The sequence below is a fragment of the Anas platyrhynchos genome, chromosome 8 (assembly GCF_047663525.1).
Source record: "Anas platyrhynchos isolate ZD024472 breed Pekin duck chromosome 8, IASCAAS_PekinDuck_T2T, whole genome shotgun sequence".
Lineage (NCBI taxonomy): Eukaryota > Metazoa > Chordata > Aves > Anseriformes > Anatidae > Anas > Anas platyrhynchos.
The window spans coordinates 39,442,069-39,465,579 of NC_092594.1; the positions used below are offsets into that span (position 1 = coordinate 39,442,069).

At 35.8% G+C, this 23,511-nt stretch overlaps 1 protein-coding gene across 3 annotated transcripts in view; it reads left to right on the forward strand.

Annotated features, from left to right (window-relative positions):
• TNNI3K (TNNI3 interacting kinase) overlaps positions 1-23,511 on the forward strand; it is a 68,165-nt gene that overhangs the window by 11,449 nt on the left and 33,205 nt on the right. For all 3 annotated transcript variants that reach the window (XM_038182655.2, XM_005019200.6, XM_072042093.1), the window contains 12 exons: positions 6,479-6,577; positions 7,787-7,925; positions 8,195-8,339; positions 8,431-8,535; positions 9,162-9,256; positions 9,876-10,025; positions 12,512-12,598; positions 14,309-14,365; positions 15,321-15,413; positions 15,503-15,560; positions 15,671-15,865; positions 16,221-16,325. In XM_038182655.2, coding sequence (XP_038038583.2) covers positions 6,479-6,577; positions 7,787-7,925; positions 8,195-8,339; positions 8,431-8,535; positions 9,162-9,256; positions 9,876-10,025; positions 12,512-12,598; positions 14,309-14,365; positions 15,321-15,413; positions 15,503-15,560; positions 15,671-15,865; positions 16,221-16,325 — 1,328 coding nt within the window. The remainder of the gene's footprint in view (positions 1-6,478; positions 6,578-7,786; positions 7,926-8,194; positions 8,340-8,430; positions 8,536-9,161; positions 9,257-9,875; positions 10,026-12,511; positions 12,599-14,308; positions 14,366-15,320; positions 15,414-15,502; positions 15,561-15,670; positions 15,866-16,220; positions 16,326-23,511) is intronic.

The window sequence follows — 23,511 nt, forward strand, 5'->3', positions numbered from 1 at the left end:
TTTTTTTTTGCTAAAAGTGCAGGTCAGTCATCCCAAAGTCTGAATTTATTCCACTTCTAAAGTGAGCTTTTGGTTACCATGTACACTTCTGGGCCTTTGAGTGTAATAAGTGTGAGGCAGATGGAAAATTCTCATCTGACCTACCCTTTATAAAACCTTTTAAGTGTTCATACGAAGTCTTATGGTAGCTACCAAAGATTATTTGATGTGACAGTATTACTCCCAAATTTATATGAAATACTGTATGGCATAATACTTTCTGGTAGATATTTGAAGTATTAAAAGATAGACTAAAAGATAGACTTATTGACAAATTAAAGGGTATGCAAGGAAGCACAGAGGCCAAAGATGCATGGTGTTGTGCCCTGGCTTCTACTGATGTACTGGTATACACAGTGGCTGAATAGCCCAGAAGCTGATCACAATATCCCCATTTGAAACTTCCTCTCTTGTCCTTATGACTGAAACCATTTCATTTTATGCCATTATATGAGCTCCTTGGTAAATGAAATTCAGTTCTGAATTTGGACAAACGTTCATGAATAATTTTCATATATTTGCAAAAGAGGTGCTATTGAGAATACTTATGTACACAAGTTTAGCTGTAAAGTTCAGCTAGTGATTAAAGGTATCCATTTCCAACTTCTAAAATAAATATTAGAGGGATGATAAAGTACATATGTCTCAGTGTTGTGAAAAAACTGTTCTGCATGTTGCCTTGGAGCTCATTCTTTCGTTATAGATTTGTGTGGGCAAGTGCTCAACATGCCCTTGAAAACAGAGATCCAAGATAGAGAAGGATAATAAGTATGATTGGACCTGTGTGAAAAATTGGTGCCTGTCAGGTAGAAATACAGGAGCTCACTGAGCTTTATAATCCCAGTATCCTGGGAATTAGATAAAAATAAAGGATATGTAAAGAACAATAAAACTGAAAGAGAACAATATGAAAGCTAGACCCATTTGGTAGGCAATAGACATATTAAATAAAAATAATGAGAACCATATATTGATTAAAAGTCAGACTGCTTTTTATTGTGCTAGTATCATAGAGACAGCCTCAAAACAGAAATAATTTGAACTTCCCAAGTGTTTCAAAAGAAGACCTCATGTTAGTAAGACATGCAAAGGGGAATACCTTGGCACCACTCATGCCAGGAAATGACCAGGTTTTAATATTTAATAATGTGAAAAGTCATGTTTTCAGTCCTAAGTGTGAAGTAAATACTGTATACAAAATTCCCACATTTTCCAATCCAGGTAATATAGTATTTAGGTACTATTTGAACAAAAGTAAATTTATTTATTGCTACAATATATATAAAGAAATGCATATGTACACCATGAACTAATACTAAATCTTGTTTAAGACTTCACATTAATGGCACTGATTGGTTTGTGTTGCCAGTACAGAGAATGTTGTTTTCTAAAACAGAAGCCATTTGTCCTTGGAAAAGGCCACTTTTTTTTTCCATCATTCTTTTCATTCTCTTGTTATGTTTGCCCTACATTTCTGTTTGCATTTTCCTCCAGAGCTAAGAAGACTGAGCTTCCTTTCTTACAGTGCATTTCTATCAGGAATAAATCTTTTTAATAATATTACATTTAGATAATAAAAATAAAAAGATGCTAATATAATTAGAGGATGCAAAAAAACATTGAGTAAATACATATTTATAAAAAGATCCTTAAGACAAATAAGTAAATAAGTGGGAAATACAAAATACTCTTCTCTGCATTGGAGTTTCCAGTTGTTTTTGTCATATCTGGCCTTATCTTGCAAATGTCAGTGGAAGTCCTGCTATTTGTTTCCCATCTTTAGCTTCTATTGAGCTTACTGAAAAACCAAGATGCTGAGTATCCTACATGGATACGACCATTACCTTGATAAGAAAATTTTATTGTGAACAGTTTTGAAAAGCCCATGATTTCTTCCTTGGGAGTGATCAGCTCTTTATTGGAAGTATTCTCCATAAGTTGAATAGGACTCTGTATTATTCATTTGGTTCACTGGCTTAGCTGGGAACTGAAGATCTATAGTTCAAGTTCAGGCTTTTATTTGTTTCTTTCTCTATAGAGTTTTGAAACTGTCTGTCAGCCAAAAATCTCCTTTGCTAGATTAAATAGCTTATTTTGTCCAGAATTTCATTAATATTAATTGAAATATGGAATAATTTAAACACACACACATAGAATAAATTTAAGAAAGAGAAAATAGAATTTTGTTATCTCCCTGATTTCAATAAGTTTAATAGTTATTCATACAATTAAATAAATAAATAGCAGAGGTACATACCTAATCCATTCTGTAGAGTCTTTGACTACAGAAAATGGCTGGCTACATTTAACAGAAAAATAGAGGAAACTGTAGGGAAAAAAAATAGATCTGATCCCCAATTTACTGAAGAATCAGTCTATGGCTTTCATTCCATCAACACACCTGAAACAATTACAGCTAGCAGTTCTCTAAAAGGAGAATACTCGAAGCCATCAGCATGAATGGAATGTTCTAACTCATTTGAACCAATGTGGTATATAAATATTTCATCTGTTCTATGATTTAGTGTAATATTTTACTTCACCAAAACTATGCTGTTTGCTTACTTTATCTATTAAAGGAAATTGGAATTCTCAATAAGAAGAATGAAAATTTAATGAAAATTTATAAAATATGCTGGAAACCATATCAGAAATGCTACCAAATAAGGTTAATAAATCTCTCATTAACTCAGGTATTTTTGCAAACATTAAATGTTTCCAGCCCAGGAAGGTCTTTGCCAAATAAATAATGCATGTGCCTCATGCACGTGTATGTGTTAGCCAGTATTACCATGCTGGAAATCCAGTATCATTGCCTATTTTGTTTTGTAAATAAAAGCTGTCATTCTGAGATTACAACATCTTTGGATGTGTGAACTGGACTGAGAGTTGCAAGCAGGATGAACCAATGCTACTTAATTTTTGCAACTTGCAAACCTGAGAATCTTAAGTGTAAATGTTTTTGTAGCAAGGATATGTTGAGGATAACGGAGATAGTCCCATCTTATAAATTTTCTACAGTAATAAACCACTTACCATTCACAATTCAGCTGTTATTTCAGCAATTTTGTCACTTCCCATCTTCACTTGAATTTTGCTAGTAGTGGGAGTAAGATCAGATAGTTTAAGAAGCCTTGAAAAAATAAATTTATGTGAGTCTAAAAGTTTTTTCAATGTCCTCTAGTTCTTCTTTCATTTCCTTCATTATATGCTAATGCTTCATTTCCCAACTGCTTGTATTACCTGACAATAATTTTTCAGACCTTTCCAGAATGATTCTGGAATCACAGAATCACAGAATGGTTTGGATAGGAAGGAACCTTAAAGGTCATCTAATTCCAACCCCCTGCCATGGGCACAGACATCTTCCACTAGAACAGGTTGGTCAAAGCCCCATCCAACCTGGCCTTGAACACTTCCAGGAATGAGGCATGCACAGCTTCTCTGGAAATATAAAATAAAATAAAATAAAATAAAATAAAATAAAATAAAATAAAATAAAATAAAATAAAATAAAATAAAATAAAATAAATAAAATAAAATAAATCTCACATGGCATACATATGCCTGCAAGATAATGGGGAATCAAAGATCTTCTTCAGTATTTGTCTCTTTCTGAAGTTTCAACCAGGTACAAATAGGGATAGAACTCACAGGTTTTGAATTCCACAGCCTTTTTAACAGCTACCAGCAAACTGTGATGGTGATTGAAGTGAAGGACACCTTTTACAGCAATGAATGGGAGCACAAGATGTTCAGCAAACACCAGTGAAGAAGTATTGAGTTGTAACTCAGGCAGCTTTTATTAACCTGGTGATACTAGCTTCCCTGAAAACAGTGAGACATTTGCAATGTCTTTGCTTTCTGCCCAAGTGTCCTTTGTAATAAATCGACATAACTCATTTTTAAGCTAGAAGTCAAAATAAATGCAGCATTTTAAAATTATTAAATTCACAGTGATCTCTTTCTCAGAACCATTTTTTTTACCCTGCTAGTTTTGCATCCAATTATACCATAACATCGCAATTTTGATACAAGAATATTTGGGAGGTACTGTTGAAAGCCATGATGAAGTCAAAGTAAATGCTAAAAGTCGTTTAGCCACTTAGCCACTGCTCTCCCCTCACCCACAAACCTACTTGTTTTATCACAGAGCACAGCCAGGCTGGTCAGGCAAGACTTAAACTTGGTAGATCTGCACTGATAGCTCTGTACTGACTGCACCCAGTCACACTGAGGCATTGAGAGGTTAAAGATCTTTCTTCTTTTTTTTTTTTTTTTTAATCTGTACTTTGATGTTGACTACAGATCTAAATTGACCATTTAGTTTTTAGTTCTGTAGACACAGAGTCTGGCTATGGCTGCTTAGGATACTTCTCATCTCCAGGATTACCTTCATTTGGGAGTCCTTTTCCTCTTGCCGTTTTCTGCCTCCTTACTTGCATGTGCTCAGATCTCATGTTCCTGGAGCAAAACCACAGCAGCCAAATGCAAGCATCAGCTTCTGGGACTTGTTTGTAATCTAAGTCATGAATGCTGCTCACTGTTTATCCCATTCCCATCGGAAGTATGTCTATCCCTGCCTAGTATGCTGTACCACCACATATGCTCCCAGGATATTTTAGTTTCTGAAGAATGCTATTTGACAAAGATGTCCAGCATTCCCTGTTAGTACTGAGGTGCTGAAGAATAATTCCACGGGACAACAGATATAGCAATTGTTTTCTCCCCTGGTCTGCTTTCAGTATAAGGGCTTAGTCCTTGAAACACTTAGGTCTCTTCTGTAATCCACTGGGCCTTTTTGTATCCTGTTGAGGTCCCTGGGTTTTGAAGAAACAGAATTGGATTTTGGTCCTATTTCCAGGGGAGGCATACAGCTGACATCATAACAAAATAGTTAAAATCAATTAGCAACAGGCAAACCTGAGTATGTCAGGGAATGGACCTCACACAGAAAATGTATTGTCAGTCATACGGAAAAAAAATAAATTTAAATTGTGTAAAGGAATAATCCCTGGACACCAATATTGCGTAGTAACAGGTTTTAGTTCTCTGAGTACTTGAGAATGACATGGATTTAAAGGACCAGCCACATCGTTGCGTGTGTGAAATGGTTTGGTGGTCTCAGCTTAGATACAAGTTGACAGAAATGTGCATCATCATAGCTGGCATTAAATGACATGATCAATAGAAGTCTCAATGAGGAGATACAGGTATGAATATAAGCATATAAGCTGGCTATTGCCCCTTCTTTGTGATTTCTTTAGACTGCTAGGAAGGTGTTGCCCACTTACTACTGTACTGTGGGTGATTCACAGTCCAGCAGCCTTCACTATCATTAGCCTCAAACATTTTCATCAGAACGATACAGAGAACTGCTTAGATAATGCATGTTGTGAGCCACTGAGTGTTCACAAAGACTCCCTTATATGAAGAAAAAGGAAGGAAGGAAGGAAGGAAGGAAGGAAGGAAGGAAGGAAGGAAGGAAGGAAGGAAGGAAGGAAGGAAGGAAGGAAGGAAGGAAGGAAGGAAGGAAGGAAGGAAGGAAGGAAGGAAGGAAAGAAAGAAAGAAAGAAAGAAAGAAAGAAAGAAAGAAAGAAAGAAAGAAAGAAAGAAAGAAAGAAAGAAAGAAAGAAAGAAAGAAAGAAAGAAAGAAAGAAAGAAAGAAAGAAAGAAAGAAAGAAAGAAAGAAAGAAAGAAAGAAAGAAAGAAAGAAAGAAAGAAAGAAAGAAAGAAAGAAAGAAAGAAAGAAAGAAAGAAAGAAAGAAAGAAAGAAAGAAAGAAAGAAAGAAAAAGATAGATTAGCCGCTTTTTAAGCTTCGATAAATAATTCAAGGCAGTTTCATTTCAGACTTCTATTTTGACAGTTATTCAGAAACCCAGTGTTTGATGATTAATAGCTGTTTATGACAACATTGGTTTCCTGAAAGTTGAAAAAGTGATAATTTGAAAGAAAATGCTTAAGGTTATATGTTGAAGCCAAAGGGCTATTATCTTCTAAAATACAAAGAAATCTTTACACAATGAGGGAATTATGCTTGAGGATTTACCTGCATGCATTTACATTTAAAAGGATCTTTCATTCTGTTTTATTTACTTCTGAAAACTCTGATATGTTTACTGCTCTTTGTTCATAATGGTTAAAAGAAAATTAAAGGACAGACTCGTTTCTGTGCCTTTGGCTTTGCAACTCAAGTTTTTTACTGGCAAACATCTTCAGGCTAATTTATAAAGCATCAGTGACATTCAGTGTTCAGATAAAGTACTGTAAATTAATCACTTTTACACTTTATACATAGTTCTTCACTTTTATATCTTGCTTGTTTAGGGCTTTTTGCTTCTTTTAAATTGGTGATGTAAGGATTAGAAATCTTGTTTTACTAGCTGACCTCATATATATAGTGCTTCTAACTGGAATTTTCTATCTGTTTCCTTCTAGGCTGTTGATATTCTTTTGCAGCATGGAGCTTATGTGAATGTTCAGGATGCAGTATTTTTCACCCCATTGCATATTGCTGCATATTATGGGCATGAACAGGTAACTAAGTGGAGCAATTTCTGAAAAGTTGAGTTTCTGAAAGTTGAGTGTTGGAATACTCCAGAAAACTTCAGGTTTATTCTTAGATATTTTTACTTTACCTTTAAGAGGGACCTACCATGAAAAGAGCTCATGTACTGAAGTCAATTCCTGGTTGCTCTAGAGTCTGAATATTAACAGGAAATATCTACACTTTAGTCCTCTACGCTAGACCATACAAAAATTGGTATCTTCCCTCTGGGTCTCTTGAAACAAATGATTATCTAGACAGCTCCATTAACCTATAACAGGCTTGGACCCATAGACACATTTAATTTGACTCTTACTCATCCCACATTTCAGAGATTTCATAAGGAATGTAATGTGAGTACACTATCTTAAGTCTCTCTAAGGAGGTGAATATCATTACCTACTAATAATTGAATGGCAATTCTATTGGTTTTCCTTAAAATTCACAAATTTAATTATGGACACTTTAAAGTTCATGGAAAAAAATATGGATTAGAGAGATGGATTTTTCATGAAGTATGGTGCGTATAACAAGTTCAAATGTGCTTGTTTCATTCACGCAGACCATGAACTTATTGAAACACTATCTCAAAAACTGACCAAAGCTGGCATCCAATCTTCTAATTCTCTTCTTTTACTGAAGTGTTGTTCATATATGGTTAATGTAGCAATCCATTCATTTGCCCTGAATATTTTTTATGTCAAATGTAATAATGGGTCTGTTTTGGCTTATGTAAGTCATTCCCCATACCTTTCTTCGGCTAAAAGCATGTACTCTGGGCCATTTTCAAGTTACAAAAGATGAGCCCTAGGTAGAATGTATTTTTCATTTCAGTGACATGTTACCCGGAGTGCATTGTAGAGTTATAGGAAAAGCTTTTGAAAGAACAGAGACCAGATTCACATGATTGAAAACGTTCCACTTCTGTGGTTGAATGTCAGCAAGGTGTGAACCATGGATGTGTTCCTGAGATCCTTCTTTTCATATACATGCACCTCATCATCCAGTAACATTAAGAAGCTCCTTTTATGTTGGTCTGAAAGATTAGTTTCTTTATTTGCCATAAACCACTTTGAAAAAATAATCACAGTCTTGATTAGATGCCTACATATAGTATTATCCAGCGCAATATTCTATCTGATTTTGTGAAAAGATTTATTTTCATATGATATTTTAATTAATCTTGATGAACTAATTAGGTAACTCATCTCTTGCTAAAATTTGGAGCTGATGTGAATGCAAGTGGAGAAGTTGGAGACAGACCTCTCCATTTAGCTTCTGCCAAAGGCTTTCTCAATATTACAAAGCTCTTGATGGAAGAGGGAAGCAAAGCTGATGGTAAGAAAAGATATTTTTAAAAATCATCTTTAACATGGTATTCTATAGATAATCAAGTCTTGAGTCTTGAATTTGAATTTAATTTCCTAACACTTATTTAGGAAAAATATAAAGCAAAACAAAAACAAAACAAAAATATAAAACAATATTTTAGTAGAAGAGATTTTCATAATGTATATGCAATAGACATAAAGTATTATTGATTATTCTGAAGAAGTTATGTTAAGTATAAAATATTTTGTTTGGTTTCTTTCTGGCTCAAATGACAGTGAATGCTCAGGACAACGAAGATCATGTACCTCTGCACTTCTGCTGTCGATTTGGACACCACGAAATTGTAAAATTCTTACTTCAGAGCAGTTTTGAAGTTCAACCACATGTGGTTAATATCTATGGAGACACACCTTTACATCTGTGAGTCATGTGGAGAAGCTCTGTTTTACATAGCTTGGACCTAATTAAAAAGTTGGCATTGTTAACAACTCTTTACTGACTTCATCTTCAGTGCTTGTTACAATGGAAAGTTTGAAGTTGTAAAGGAAATAATTCAGCTCTCAGGAACAGAAAGTCTCACTAAAGAAAATATATTCAGTGAAACGGCTTTCCACAGGTGAGATATTTAAAATACCATTGTCAATAGAATAGCATTTCTAGATGCATGCAATGCAACACCTGAAATAACAAGCATCTCACCAGCCAGGTGAAGAACAAAGTGAGCTCAACATGGATATTACGTTTATGTCTTGACATACAGGAGAGGACATGGATTAAGAGGTACAACCAGACTGTGATCAAGGAGCAAGGCAGGGAAGGAAATGTAGGAAGAGCATCAGGTCCACCAACATCTATATGAATAATAGTTCCTCTTTCTGACAAGTTTGGAAGCTGACTGGAGTTCTTCCCAGAAACCTTCTGGGTTCTAGATATTCTAACCTAGAAATGAGGTGGTAGAACACAGTTTGGTTACAATGCTGTGAGACTGCAAAGTGTTATATAAGAGGACTTTGAAAAACTGACTTTATTAATTTATACAAGAATAATTAGAATGCTCATGAAACAACAGACACAAACACATTTGCTTTGGTGGATTAATCATGCATTTGCATTTCTAAGAATCTTTTATTCTGTTATGTTATGCCATTTTTATCTCTTTGTAATTCTTTTTAAATCTTTGGCTACACAAAGTATTTGTCCTCTTATGGATTGTAGCATTCAGTTTTTCTTTCATTTTTGCAGTGCTTGTACCTATGGAAAGAACATAGAACTTGTGAAATTTCTTCTTGACCAGAATGTTGTAAGCATAAATCACCAGGGAAGAGATGGACATACAGGTAACATCCTCATCTTTATTGTGTATTAGTGCATATACCAGCACCAAGGATTTCCAAGGTAACTAACATGGTAATTCAATGATCAGCATCCAATTACCTCTCAGAGAGATCTGAATTTTTTTTAAATATATTTTCAAACAGGCTTAAAAATGGTAAGAGTTCAGTGAGGATATGCCAGCTTGTATATGACTAGTAAAATGTGATATAAAGTGATTCTCCCATAGTTAGACTTCTAAGCAGTTCTAAGAATTGGGCCAAAGTATTATTTTGCTAGGGCTGGTACATATAGGATGTGGTGTCTGAAGGGCTGCATGCCTCCATGTCTCTACTACAGGCAAAGAAAAAAAAAAAAAAAAAAAGGCTTCTTTGCTTCTACTTGTTTTTCCTCACATGCAAAGTTGTTAAATGTGATTTGTAGGTGGTAGAGTAAATGCTGACATGCTGTATAGCAGGCAATAGATTGGTTCTTGCAACATTATTTTTCCATCTACTGCCTCAGGTTTTTGTTTCATAATATATTCCTTTATCAGGTAAATTAGTTTGTTCTTTATATGTGTTGCTGCAAGGCCTACTATAGTGTTTTGACAGTTATGCTTACCATGCTTCTCTGATGTTCTAGGATTACACTGTGCTTGCTATCATGGTCATATTCGTCTAGTACAGTTTTTACTGGATAATGGAGCTGATATGAATCTCGTAGCTTGTGATCCCAGCAGGTCCAGTGGAGAAAAGGATGAGCAGACGTGTTTGATGTGGGCTTATGAGAAAGGTATTTCAGTTTTCTGGTTTTCATTACAAAATTCATAGGAACAGTATAGGCAGGAGATAAGAGCACAAAATAACCCTTCAGTCCCTGTAGACTGAGCTCTCACCATCTGCTTTCTAATTCACGGCGTGAAGGGTTATAAAAACAAGCCCTTATTTTTATCTTCTCAGATATTCTGTTGAACATGAGTTTACTTCAACACAAAGTCAAGGACAGAAGTATTTATGTGCTGCTAAAACAGGAAACAGCCTGTTCAGAAAGGCTGCTGGGACATACATGAAGAGATTTAATTTTATTAATGAAGGAGGCATTAAAAGGAACAATACATCAGAGTTAGCAATCTTCAGTTCTTGCAAATATGGCTCAAAGCAGAGTATTTTCCATGGTTCCTGTTACACTGTTGATATGTCAGCTGCATGGTGTGTTGGGTATATGTGGCAAGGGATGGGTAGCAGGATGATCTGCAGGAGTGACTTCTGTGAGAAGATACAAGGAGCTGCCCAATGTCAGAAAAGAGCCATGTCTAGCCAGCTCCAAAAGGGACCCACTGCTGGCAAGAGATGATCCAGTGAGCAATGCTGGTTGTGCCTCTGGGAGAGCAAAATAAAGAAAAGGTAAAACCTGCTGCACAACTGTAGTGAGAGAGGAGCAAGAAAAACATGAGATAAACAATCCCACAGACACCAAGGCCAGTGAAGAAGGAGGGGAAGAGCTGCTCCAGGTGCCAGAGCAGAGGATCCTTTGCAGCTCATGATGTCCCACATGGAGCAGATCTCCACGCTGCAGCCTGTGGAGGAGCCCCTGGTGGAGCAGGTGGCTGTGGCCTGGAGGAGGCTGCGGCCCATGGAGAGCCCCTGCAGGAGCAGGTCCCGGGCCGCAGCTCAGGTCTGGGGGAGCTGCTGCCCACAGGGAAACTGGGTGGGAGCAGTTTGCTCCTGATGGATGGACCCCGTGTTACAGACCCATGCTGGGGCAGTTTATGAAGGAATCCCATCAGTGCTCAACAGCCATGTATTTATGCGGACTACCCTGCAGTTTATTCTTCCTGGCATTGTCATGCTTATGGACTGTGAAAGGATATTTAAGTAGTCTCTTAATTGCTTTGGTGAAGAAGTTTCCATCTTTGGGCTAGCATTTATGTTAATTTAATCAATAACACTTCAAACATTTATCTCAAGTATCCTATGAGTTTGGATGTCTATAAAGCTGTTATCTGTAGAAACCTGTCCTTGAATTAATTTACTATGTTTTAGAGGAGTGTTCCTCTTGTTCCTCTTCTGACACACTTTGGTGTGAGCTCATGTTCCTAGCAGCATTCTGAGCCAGCAGAACATCTTTCCTGGAGAACATAGTTTCTAATAACAGGAGAGGGAAAAAAAAAAAAGCTTAACTTACCTTTTCTGCTTTTTCACTGAGCAGGCAGGAAATTGCTCCAATTAAATGGAGCTGCAAGAGCTATTGAAATTAAAGATAGCATTTGGTACGTGATCAAAGCATCATGACCTTATTCCAAAAGTATGAGGTCTTTTTCTTCTTGCCTGCTCTCGTATTTGTAATCAGCAATCAGGAACATTTCCTACTGGCTTGTGTGTATGAATAAGCAATGCTGAGCCCAACCCTTTACAGTGAGCACAAAACAAGAACTCCAAAATGCTGTTTTTTCTGTATGTTTTCTAGGGAATGGGGAAAAATACAAGTTATATTTGGAGGACTCTGGAACGTTCCCCCATCCTCCAAACCATTGCAGTACTATTTATTATGACAATGATTGTAATGAAGTAAAACAGTAGACTTTAAGGGCCTTTCAGAAACCTGATATTGGCAAAATATTTTGTACGAAAAATACTGTAGAAAAATAAATAAACAAACAAACAAATAAATAAATAAATGAAAAGAGAGCTTTGAAAGGCTTAGAAAGGATTTTTGAGCATTACCAAGCAGAATTTTGTACATCAGATATCTGAGAGACTGAGCATATTGTGTGCACACAGACCTCTGGTTCTTTGCAAGAAGAATGACGAGTATAGCAAATATCTATAGCAGTATAGTGTAAACATTTTGTCCAGCTTGAGACACCATAACTGAGATATTTTCAGGTATTGGTTTCCCTTCTAAGGCTTCTTGAAGACTACAAACAACCTCCATCGATCAACCTCCATTTATATATTTCTGTATCAGGTGTTTTGTTTTTTTTTCTATTGCCGTGTATCACATGTTAGTATTAGGTGAGCTCAAAATAACATGCTTGCTTTTAGGTATTTTCCCAGTATTTCTGTAGTTAAAAATTATATTAAAATTTAGATTAGCATTACTGTATCCTTGCATCCTTGCTTACATGTTTTAGAGACACAGTTCTTTTTTTTTTTTTTCTTAATCCCCTGATTTTATATAAATTGATTTTTAAAGTGACTGTTGAGTTTACCAACAAGTCACTTGAGTTTTACAACACTGTTGAGTTTTACAAATCCTTATATTCCCTCTTTCTTTAGGTCATGATGCCATTGTGACCCTTCTGAAGCATTATAAACGACCTCAAGATGAATCACCATGTAATGAATATTCACAGCCTGGGGGAGGTATGGTCTGAGAAATCACTTTAATTGCTAAACAAATGGCCTGATCCAAAGACCACTGGGAGTCTCTGGGAGTGCTCCACCAATGTGAAGGAGCATTAGATCTATTCTGCATGGCACAAAGAAAACTAGTGTCATGAGAATCCCCATTTTCCACATATCATATATCCCCTTTTTCTGTCAAAATTCTTCCTTTATCTGAAAATAGAGTTGTCACTTTCTATTCCTTGCTAGGAAGAAAAGCTAAAAGCTGAGATGATCATTTCCCAGTAATCATTACTCATAGCTTTTAACATCCTTAATGCCTTGTTTAGCTATTCTCTTTTTGTTGTCTACCTCTGATGTTTCTTTGATTACTGGCATTCAGTATATTTCCATGCTCAGTCCCTTTCATATTTTTTAATATCTTTAGATACGTAATTCACCCTTGGGAAGAATTAGTTACCCTTTCTTGCTACAAAATTACTCATTGGCATCTGTATGGCAAGTGGCAAGAAGAATATTAATTCAAGCAGATAGATAAAACATTTTACAGTGTTTTGAGATTGTTTCCTATGGAGAAGGTAAATATGTTATACATTGCAGCTTGTCCAGGTCATTGACTTCCTGTCATGTAAATAGGAAGAACCCGACAGTCAGCAACAGGATCATTCTCCTCCTTACCTTTCCACATCCACAGAGTAGTTTAACTTGTTCCAGGTTTGTACATATCAAGTTCAAGTAAATCTTTAGAGGACCAAGTTTATTCATGCATTGGAAATCCATTTTGGCATTAAAACATCCAGAGGGACTTTTAATGTTGACTGTTAAAAAGAATTCTCCTGTTTAAGTAGAAAAACGAGATGAAATTTTTGGTACACAAAGCTGAGGTCTTTTGAAACATCTACTTAATGAGCTGAACAGACCAATTTACTGGCAGCCCAATTGTCAGAATTTGTTAATATGATCTAAGTACCTTTACGTTAATATGATCTAAGTACCTTTACAAAATCTATCTGATATGAAAGGCTACATTGGCCCTTCTTAACGTTACTGAAATTCAATATTGTTCTACAGAGTTTAGTGAAGCTATAAGCAAATCACATTCAAGAATCTTAGAATGGTTTCGTATGGAAGTGACCTTAAAGGTCATCTAATTCCAACCCACTGCCATGGGCAGGACACCTTTCCCTAAACCAGGTTGCTCAAAGCCCCATCCAACCTGGCCTTGAATACTTCCAGGGATGAGGCATCCACACCTTCTCTGGGCAACCTGTGCCAGTTCCTCATCACCCCCTGAGTAAAGAACTTATTCTTTATATCTGATCTAAATTTACCCTCTTTTAGTTTAAAGTCATTCCCCCTTTCCTGTAGCCCCCTTTTGGTACTGGAAGGCCACTATAAGGTCTCCCTGGAGCCTGAGCATTCTCCAAGCTGAACAACCCCAGCTCTCGGCCCCTTGATCGTTTTTGTGGCCCTCCCTTGGGAGTTGGCTTTCTGGGCTGCAAGCACACATTGCCAGCTCATGTCAAGCTTCTCTTTGACCAATGCAGCAATATAACATGCCACAATCTTTTGTGTGTGAATACTTGAATGTATGTTCGTCCTGGTGTTGGTTTTGTTGTTCTTGTTGTTCTTTAAGCAACCATTGCCTTGTTAATTTACCTGTATACTTATCAGTATGCTTATATTATCTTTGAATTTTGTAAAACTCATTCTGTTCTTTTATTTCAGATGGTTCCTATGTGTCAGTTCCATCCCCTCTAGGAAAAATTAAAAGCATGACAAAAGGTATTCTCAATGGCAAGGGAAAACTCAGAGTTTTATACTCTTCTACGCAAGGTGTTTTTCAGCCTAAATGTACCACACAAGATTCATTATTCTTGGATTTCTTTTAACTCAGAAATGTAGTGTTGTGCATAAGCAGTAGCTATATCTCCCTAGGATAATTTCAGGAAACAATTATCTTGAAATTTTTCTTCTTGGTGTCTGCAGAGGTGCTCAACAGCATGATAATTCCTCTACGCATCGTACTTTAATTTTCTTTAAAATGTATATTTTGTTGTTTTTAGGAGAAAGGGTTGTGAATTAGTACTTATGAAATACACACACATCCATGAATAAATTGCATTATTCTGAAACACCTGTGGATAAAACATTCATATGAATATTTCACTTTTGGTGGTCCTTTCAATTTTCTATTTCAAGTGGTCAGTCTGGGTTTAATCAAATCCTTATATCCTTTAGCAGCATCGAAATGTTCCATTGAGAAATATTCTGATGAACTTTATAGTAATAAGCCAAATAGATTAACAAGAGAGAGATGTTTGTTAACTAAATTAAGTTGCAAAATTCAGATTCTGTGTGTCACTGAAGAGTAGATCAGATGCATGCACTGCATTAGCAATAAGTATTAGCTATACAGGAAAGAAAAAAGGAACTAATTATCCATATAAAAGATTTTATACAATCATTACCTGATACAGTCAGAATATTCTTATGGGACAGTGTTCATCAGTGATAAGATTTTAAACCCAAGAAGGCCCAAGGCAACTGTAATGTTGCAATTATTTGTTTGTTATTGAGGTTTATTTTGAAAGAAAAGGGAATAGGATTATCGGGCAACCACTTTACAGGAGGAAAATCAGTTTTTCCTTTGTAATGGTTTTGTGAAGTTAAATGCTTATATTCTGTACTTCTGTGTGACCCTGTGTTTTACCAATAAGATAACTGTTTTCTTTTACAGAAAAGGCAGATGTTCTTCTCCTCCGTGCTGGTTTGCCATCACACTTCCATCTTCAGCTCTCTGAAATAGAGTTCCATGAGATTATTGGCTCAGGTACCAGAAATAATAATGCCTCCATTTTAAGTGCTTGATGTTCATAAGAAATATCTTATCATCATACTTATTTATTTAAATTATTTTAGGGTCTTTTGGAAAAGTATATAAGGGACGATGCAGAAATAAAATTGTAGCAATTAAACGGTAAGCTTGCCAGCCTTTTCCATTCCACTTGGTTGATGAGGTAGTTTGAAGTATTTTTGTAATGATTTTGTTATGGTTTTATCTTAATTTTGTCTCATGTAAATTCTAAGCTACCGAGCCAATACCTACTGCTCCAAATCTGATGTGGACATGTTTTGCCGTGAAGTTTCCATTCTCTGTCGACTGAATCATCCATGTGTCATCCAGTTTGTTGGAGCTTGTTTAGATGACCCAAGTCAGTTTGCAATAGTCACTCAGTATATTTCTGGAGGATCACTCTTCTCCCTGCTTCATGAACAGAAGAGGTATTACACTTGGTCTTTGCTAGGGCTTGTGGTACAGAATTTGAAAGACAAGTAAATTTGTACCAATGTGAATGCTAATCATTTCACTATAAAACAATAGTAAAAGGAACACAATAGGAAAAAATTGGCTTTGATTATGATTATTGGGTGCACAAAGAAAATTAATAACTAATAAAAAAATGCAGTCATTTTGTTATATTCTATATGTTTATATTACACAGATTATATAATATTATTTTGTATTTAAAAAAAAACATTAAATGTTCCAGGGTTTACAGATAAGAATGATTTACATATTATTTTTGTCTGTTTATTAACTTTGAGTAATACTTGTGTGGTTTTTTTCAATATATAGAACTCTCGATCTGCAGTCTAAATTAATCATTGCTGTAGATGTAGCTAAAGGTATGGAGTACCTCCACAATCTCACACAACCAATCATACATCGTGATTTGAACAGGTAAGCGCCTTTCTTTATTCTAAAATTCAGGGAATATAAAGCTTAAAATCAACAGCAATGGTCTACAGTCTCACCTGTGCTTGCAGACTCTTGTATCTGTGTGGTCTCTCATTAAAACTGGTGGAGCTTGGAGGAGGGTCTGCTTGCATCAGTTGGACTGGGTAAATGGGACATGATACTTTCACATTTACAGGAGGCTTTAATACATTTTACTTGAATAACTTGACACATAGTAGTCAATTTCATGCTAATAATAATTTAATTGACAGATTTCTTATCTGAAATTGCAAAGTATTTACATCCTATTTGTATATATTAATCATGCAGGATTGCCTTTTTACAATTTATGCAATGTGGTATATCCTCCCAGTGTATATTTGGAATCCAAGGAACTATATGATTCATTTCACCAATTGCCCCTCTAATAATTAGGGACCTAATTTTAAATCATTGCTAGTCCCCCTAAGGAAATAATAACAGAAATAATTCTTGACTTGCAGAAGGCAATCCCTCCCATTCATTTTATCAGCCTGTCTTGAAATGGGATGAGCCTAGGCTTGTTCTAGGAGGGAGTAGCCAGCTAGTTTAGATTAACTGCCTGATGCTTATACTCACACCGTTACATTAGGTAGTCTACATTAGAGTCAGTCTAGACTGACAAGGGAGTCTGCCTGAGTCAGTTATCCAGATTTCCCTCTGGAAGTGAAACTGATTTGAAAAATACTCACTGTTTTTATGCAAACTTCATGAGACACATTTGCTGAACTGTAATTGTCACTGAAGGATGCAACTGTTAAAAACAGACAAAAACGTATCTTCTTACATTTGGCCCAATGATGTTCAATATTTCTTAGAAACAAGAAACATTTCTACTGAGTGGGATTTCTTTGTGTTGTGTCTGTACCAGAATTCACTTAAACTAGCCATTCTGTGCTAAATTCTGCTTTGGAAGCAGACCAATCAAAATTACCTATAGGCGTATATCAAGAAAAACAACTAGACAAAGAAGTTAGTGCTGAACAGCTGTTGCACTTTTTAGCCACAGTAGGTTGTTTACAAACATCTCCTTCAAGTATATATATGATCACTGTGACAAGAAAGTTATACAGAAATAATTTTTTAAAAAGTAGGATGAAGTGAGTTACAAAATGGGTTTCCTTCAGTATCAGGCATACCTTTCTTCATTTGACATTTGTTTTACCACTTGTTTTAAATAGAATTGAGAAGTGTTTGTGTTGTTTGTACCTCAAGTGATTGGTCCTATAGGGTCCTATAGGGTTACAATGATACAATAAAGAACATTTGCCAATATCTTGCTCCAAGTTTTCATTTCCTAGCAATAATGAAAGGTGTATTGAAAAATTCCGTGTGAAATACACTCATTTTGGGGGGAAAAAGAGATTAATTTTTCCCTTGCTGAGTGAAAAAGTAAACTGATTGTGAGACACTGCCTAGCTCAGGGTTCTGGAATGAATTTGTGAAGGAAAGATATAAGAGACAGCAAGCCACTTTCTGTACATTGGTATTGGCATCTTCAGGAGAAGCACATTGCCTTCATATGTGAAAGGTTCAGTTTTCCTGCTTTAAGTGTACCTACAGTGACAACACTACAAAGGACACCTATAAATTAAGGGACTTTAAATCATTACATATTTGAAGGACAAATTTGTCCTTTATAAATGGGAGTTTTTTTGAGATTTATAGCATGATATGAATACTGGGGAGGGGCTAGGGAGGAAGAGAGATAATAGATCTGTATATAAGAACAGTCATAGACATGCAAGCCAAAGCTGACCTTACTTGGCATCCTGTCTCTTGCAGGGGCCCATTGTGAGAAATTTGAGAGCCAGGCATATATGTAATGATATATTATGCCTAGCTGAATTTTCTCTCCGTCCCCAAGAAATTTTGGTTTAAAACAGTACTTTTAAAAATGCTCTTGAGGTTCCTTTATTAAATGAAATATCTCTATTTGTGGTTATGAAAGAAAAAAACAGCCCTGCATACTGAGGAAGTTAAACAGAAATTAACCTCCTGTAACCATTGCCAATTACACACCCAGTTACTTGATTTAGATGTGCAGATATGGTGTTTCTGTATGCATATGATGTTCATGTGATGTTTAGGAGAATACTGATGACCTGATTTATTTATCTGTATATACTGATTGTATGGAGACCTAATAGAAGTATAATAGTATAAACCATATTCTGCAATTTTACTGTAACAGAGCTACATAAAATTTGTCACAATTTATTTTGTATGTTGCTTTTATTGACTGAATACTTTCAAAGCTATGTCAATTATCAAAATTCTTGTAGCCTAACAAAACCTAGACCTACATTTTAGAGGCCTTTGAAACGCTTTATTTTGACAGTTTAAATAACTTTTTCTATTCTTGCTATTATTTTAGTTTTTACTTCTACATTTTGTAGACAAAGTCTGGACTTTGTCTTGTACGACAAAGTCTGAACTAAGGGGAAAGAGAAACTGCTGGTATTATAAACTTCCTGTTGAGTGAGGAAGAGCTTGGCACTGGACAGATGTTATCTAAGTTAAACTTTTTTTTCTCAAAAAAATATAGCTGTTTATAACATCAAGGTGGCTCCAACAGTCCTAGAGACTTTTGAAAAAGTTAAAGAGAAAAGCTGGCTTAGGCCTTAATGAGTGTCCAGTTTTTAAAGTAAAAGGTGGATTTACTAGAAGTTGCTGTGCACAAAGCAACCTGGATATCAACCTGCAAAAATGACCAGCTAGAAGAATGGCTTCTTACTACCTTATTTTTATTTTTCCTTTATGTACCTATAAGATACCATATACCTAGATTCTCCACTGCATAGCATCAATGTCCTCCTCCTAACACTCTAGATTCCTTCTCGTCATGCCACTGTCTCTGACTTTATACATCTTCCACTTTCTTAATGTGTCTCCTTCATAAAACCACATACTTTCATAGTTTACTTTCAGACCATCAAACTTTGGAGCTCAGAGTGAGATGCTTTCTTTTGGAGCTGGGCTTCTTGGCTCTATCATGGCACAAGCCAAAATCCCCACATCTGAATGCTACAGTCTAAGTAACTCTCTCAGGACTGCAGAAGATCCAAACCTTATGGTTCAGCATTATGCCTTGTCACTACTGTCTGTTAGAAAACTGCTTCTGCACAAAAGAATTTTTAAATAGTTTTCCACACACAGAAAAGTGTCTCACTAGAGAGCCCAAAAGTGTATCATTGCCTAACAGAACTTATTCCAGATCACATTTGTAAGGGTCAAAAGATAAATTGCTACAAGGACATCAGTGTAGCTGATGTACAGTGCTGAGAGTAGCTTAACTTTTGAAACTTTTTAGTGTAAGAGCAGAAGTCATGTTTTCAGCATGAGTCCCAGTCAGCCCACAGACACAATTACTAGATGAAAATCTTTATGATAACTGAACAGAAAGACCAAGAATGAAATTCTGACCCTTTCGTGTTAAGTTTTGCCAGTGGCTTCTCAGAAGCCATGTGTGGTTTTTTTTACCTTTCATTTTCATATAGCTTGTAACCCTCTATGTGAGTTCTGAAATCTAATGCAATGCACATAATGCATTAAATGAATCTGCAACATGGCTTGATGGAACAGAGAAGAAAACGGATCTTTCATGTCTCTACCCTGGAACAGGGGTTATCCTTCTGCCATTTTAAGAATAATTGGGAGTTTTATTTTGCTTTCCAGTTCTGGAAAAGAAGTTCTGACCGTTATCAGAAATAGTGGCATCTATCAACTTATTACTACTTAAATTGAGTTTTAGAGCAGTGAGGGATTGTAGTCACAATGATTATAGCACTTTAGTAATAATAATAATAAAAGACTATTTTAGTATCAATTTAATTTAAGCCATAACAGCTGGACATGGTTGGACCAAGCCTTTGAGCAACTAACCTTGATTTGATGGCTGTAACTATCTGTAAAAGTTTCTGAGAGCTGGCTTAGTGAGAAAGATGAAAGAGAGGATGGAAGCCTGGTGGTAATGGGGATGGTGTCTGCAACTCCTCTTTGTTATAAAATCCCCTTAAAACCTTAAAATAGCAGTTGCCTTTCATTAAACCTACAGTGTATTAAAGGTAGAAGGATCTTTTCATGGCCCTGTTCTTTGGGAAAGGAACATGCACTGAATATTCTTTCTCTGTCTCTTGCCCTTAGAAAGAGAAATTGTATCTGCCAGGCTCGCAGAACTACTTGCTTTTGTTAAAGCCAGGGTGATTACGCACTTTGATTCTTTCATCTTTTTTTCTTTCCTCTGCTTCATGAAGAGAATGATGCTTGGTCTCACCGTTTCAAACTGTGTGAGGCCTTAACAGAAGACAATTAATTGTGATTCTCCTGAACTCATTATTAACCTTCTGTCAGCTCAGATCAAATTTATCTTCCTGCATTTCTCAAAACAGAGACTTAAGAGTTCCTTTTGCATCATCTGTGGTTTTCAAATTTCCAAGTGCCATTGAGGTAACAATAGTGTTTGTGAGCTGAATTTTCTAAACCTTATTTCTGTGGGTTATATGTTTTTTACCTTAGAAAAATTGGTAAGTACAGTGTTCACTGGAGGTAATGGCCTGACAAGCCCCTGCTGGAGACTACCGCCTGCTTTCAGATATGTTCATACACTCGGCACCAAGATGGGATTTCAGCATTGTTTTGTCAGAAGCACTTATGTATGCCATGTAAAGACAGGGTGAGAGGGTCTGTTTATTGATTTCTTGGCTTCTCCACAAAAACTGTCAAACCAGGTCCTGACTGAGCTTATTGTCAGGCTGGGTTTATTCAAAGCCTATACAGCCCTTGAAAAGATTGAAATTGGAGCTAGGGCTCAATACATTTTCTTCACATCAAGAAATTGTGATAATATTTGTGGTACTGACAGACGCCAGATTTAAACTGAGGCCACAGAAAAGTTCATACTTTTGCATGATTCATGTGCCTACATTCAAGCAAGGGTACAACATTTGAGAGTCTCTCTAGTTAGCCTTACATTAGATTAATGTTTTCATTTGCTATCTAGTGGGGGTCTCAAAACAATTCCACATGTCCTACTAAAATTGCTTAAATATTTTTGATAGAAAATATATATGGAAGTTAAAGTAAGATTTAATATAAACTATGAGAGTCATGGTTACACCGTAACCATTACATTTTTATAATTAAATTTATTATCCTGAGGTTTGGGTTCAAGTGAAACTAGAAATCTTAAAGATAGTCATTTGTGGAAGTCCTGGCTGGGAGAGCTTAAGTTGTATCTGTCCTAAAAACTATGATTTGGTAAAATTTGTATTCCTCATCTAACTGTTCTTGCTCATATCTACAGCTCTAATAGGTCAAATTACACTTTTTTGTTGAGACCATCAACATTACTTTCATTTTCCCTTCACCATGCATGCCAGCTTTTTCATTTCTTTTTTCATATACTTTTCATTCTCATGATTTACTTGGTTCAGTCAACATTTTGATGAATATCATGTAAGCATTGTTGCATCCACATTCATATGCTTTTATGAAAAAATCATATAGTTTTTTTTTCACCTTGCTAAAGCATTTTTTGAATCTTTCCCCATGTTCTCATTTTTTTTCTGAAAATCTGTGATGCTAGTTTCTAAGTCTTTCTCTTTTATTTGGTAGCACATAATTGGTGTTTTTCTTCTTCCTCTTGTGTGTTCTTTGCTGAAAATTAAATCAATTGGAATAGCTTCTCTGATCAGTAAATCAATTTTCAGTGGACTCTATATACACTTCCTGCTAAGAAGCATTTCACAAAAGGCAAAAGAAATCTTGCCTTCATTGTCATGATACATATTCTTGTACTGGATCTTAGATATGGTGCATGCCTTTCATTAGCAAATATTTAATTAGCAAATATTTATTTGGCAAGTATTTTGTTTTGTCCTTGAGCTTGATTCTTTCCAAATCCCTAAAGGATTTGAACCTGTGGCAATAGTTCACCTTCCCAGTTTATTTTAACAGCTTCTTCTCTCATCAAGTTTCTGTACAAGGCACATAATCACCCTTTATTTTATTTTATTTTATTTTATTTTATTTTATTTTATTTTATTTTATTTTATTTTATTTTATTTTTATTTTTTTAAACCCAGTTAAGTATAGAAGTGAGGAAATGTTTTTCCACCTCTCTTCAGCTTTTTCTGGTTGCTAATATTTATGGCACATCTTGTCCCTGCTGTGATATGTATTTGCATTCTATGATGATAATATCAAAGTGGTTCAAAAAACAAGTGAATGTGTGTGTAAAACCTCAGAATTTTCCTTTTCTCCTAGAATAAGTGATATTGAACAAATTTCAGATTATTTCTGAGCTGCTTGGAAAAGTATAGATGATCCCCTAAGCCATAGGTCTATTAGGATTAAAGAGTGGTGCAGTTCCACTGCACAGGACACCAGGGACCTTCTCCTCGTGCTGGATTCAGCCAGATCAGGGCAGGCTGTGTGCAAAACTCTGCATGCAGCACTGACTGTTGTGACAGCGTGACTCCCCCATTTAATGGTATTTTACCTCCTCTTAAGCATGTGGATCCTTCTCTGCAGATTAAAATGTTACAACTACCTGTTAAATAATCCTAATTCATGCTGCATATAAAATAGTTACTTCAGTGTTCCTGACTCTACAAAACGTTGACATACATGAGTTAACCAAACTGGGATAAATGTAATGTTTTGTGTGGAACATGCATTAAGTTCCTTTTTTTTTTTTTTTTTTTTTTTAATTTGGCTGCTGGCAGTGCTTTATCTTGATCAAGCACAGAAACAAACAAAGAAAAATATTCAAAGCTTCAGTATTATTAATTTTTAGTACCTGTTCTTCACAAGTTTGCCTTCCATTTGCTATTTTACGTGCATACTACAAAGTCTCTCCCAGGAACTGGGTTCCATAAAGCTGTTTTCGATTTTGGAAAGAAAAGCTTACATCTCCAGACATCCTTCTAGCATAAGAATGAATTTTGATTCATTGTTGCTGTTCTGTGAAATGGAATTCACGATAAATTGATTCCATTGAGCCCTTTTAGAGAACCCAAAAATAAGTGTCAGCTTTCCCATGTATCCTATACTGTAACCATGCTCATCAGTGAGCATATGGTCACTTCTTTTTGTACTGACTGATAGAGTCCACCTGTCTCTGTCATTATGTTGTTTTTTTTGAAAA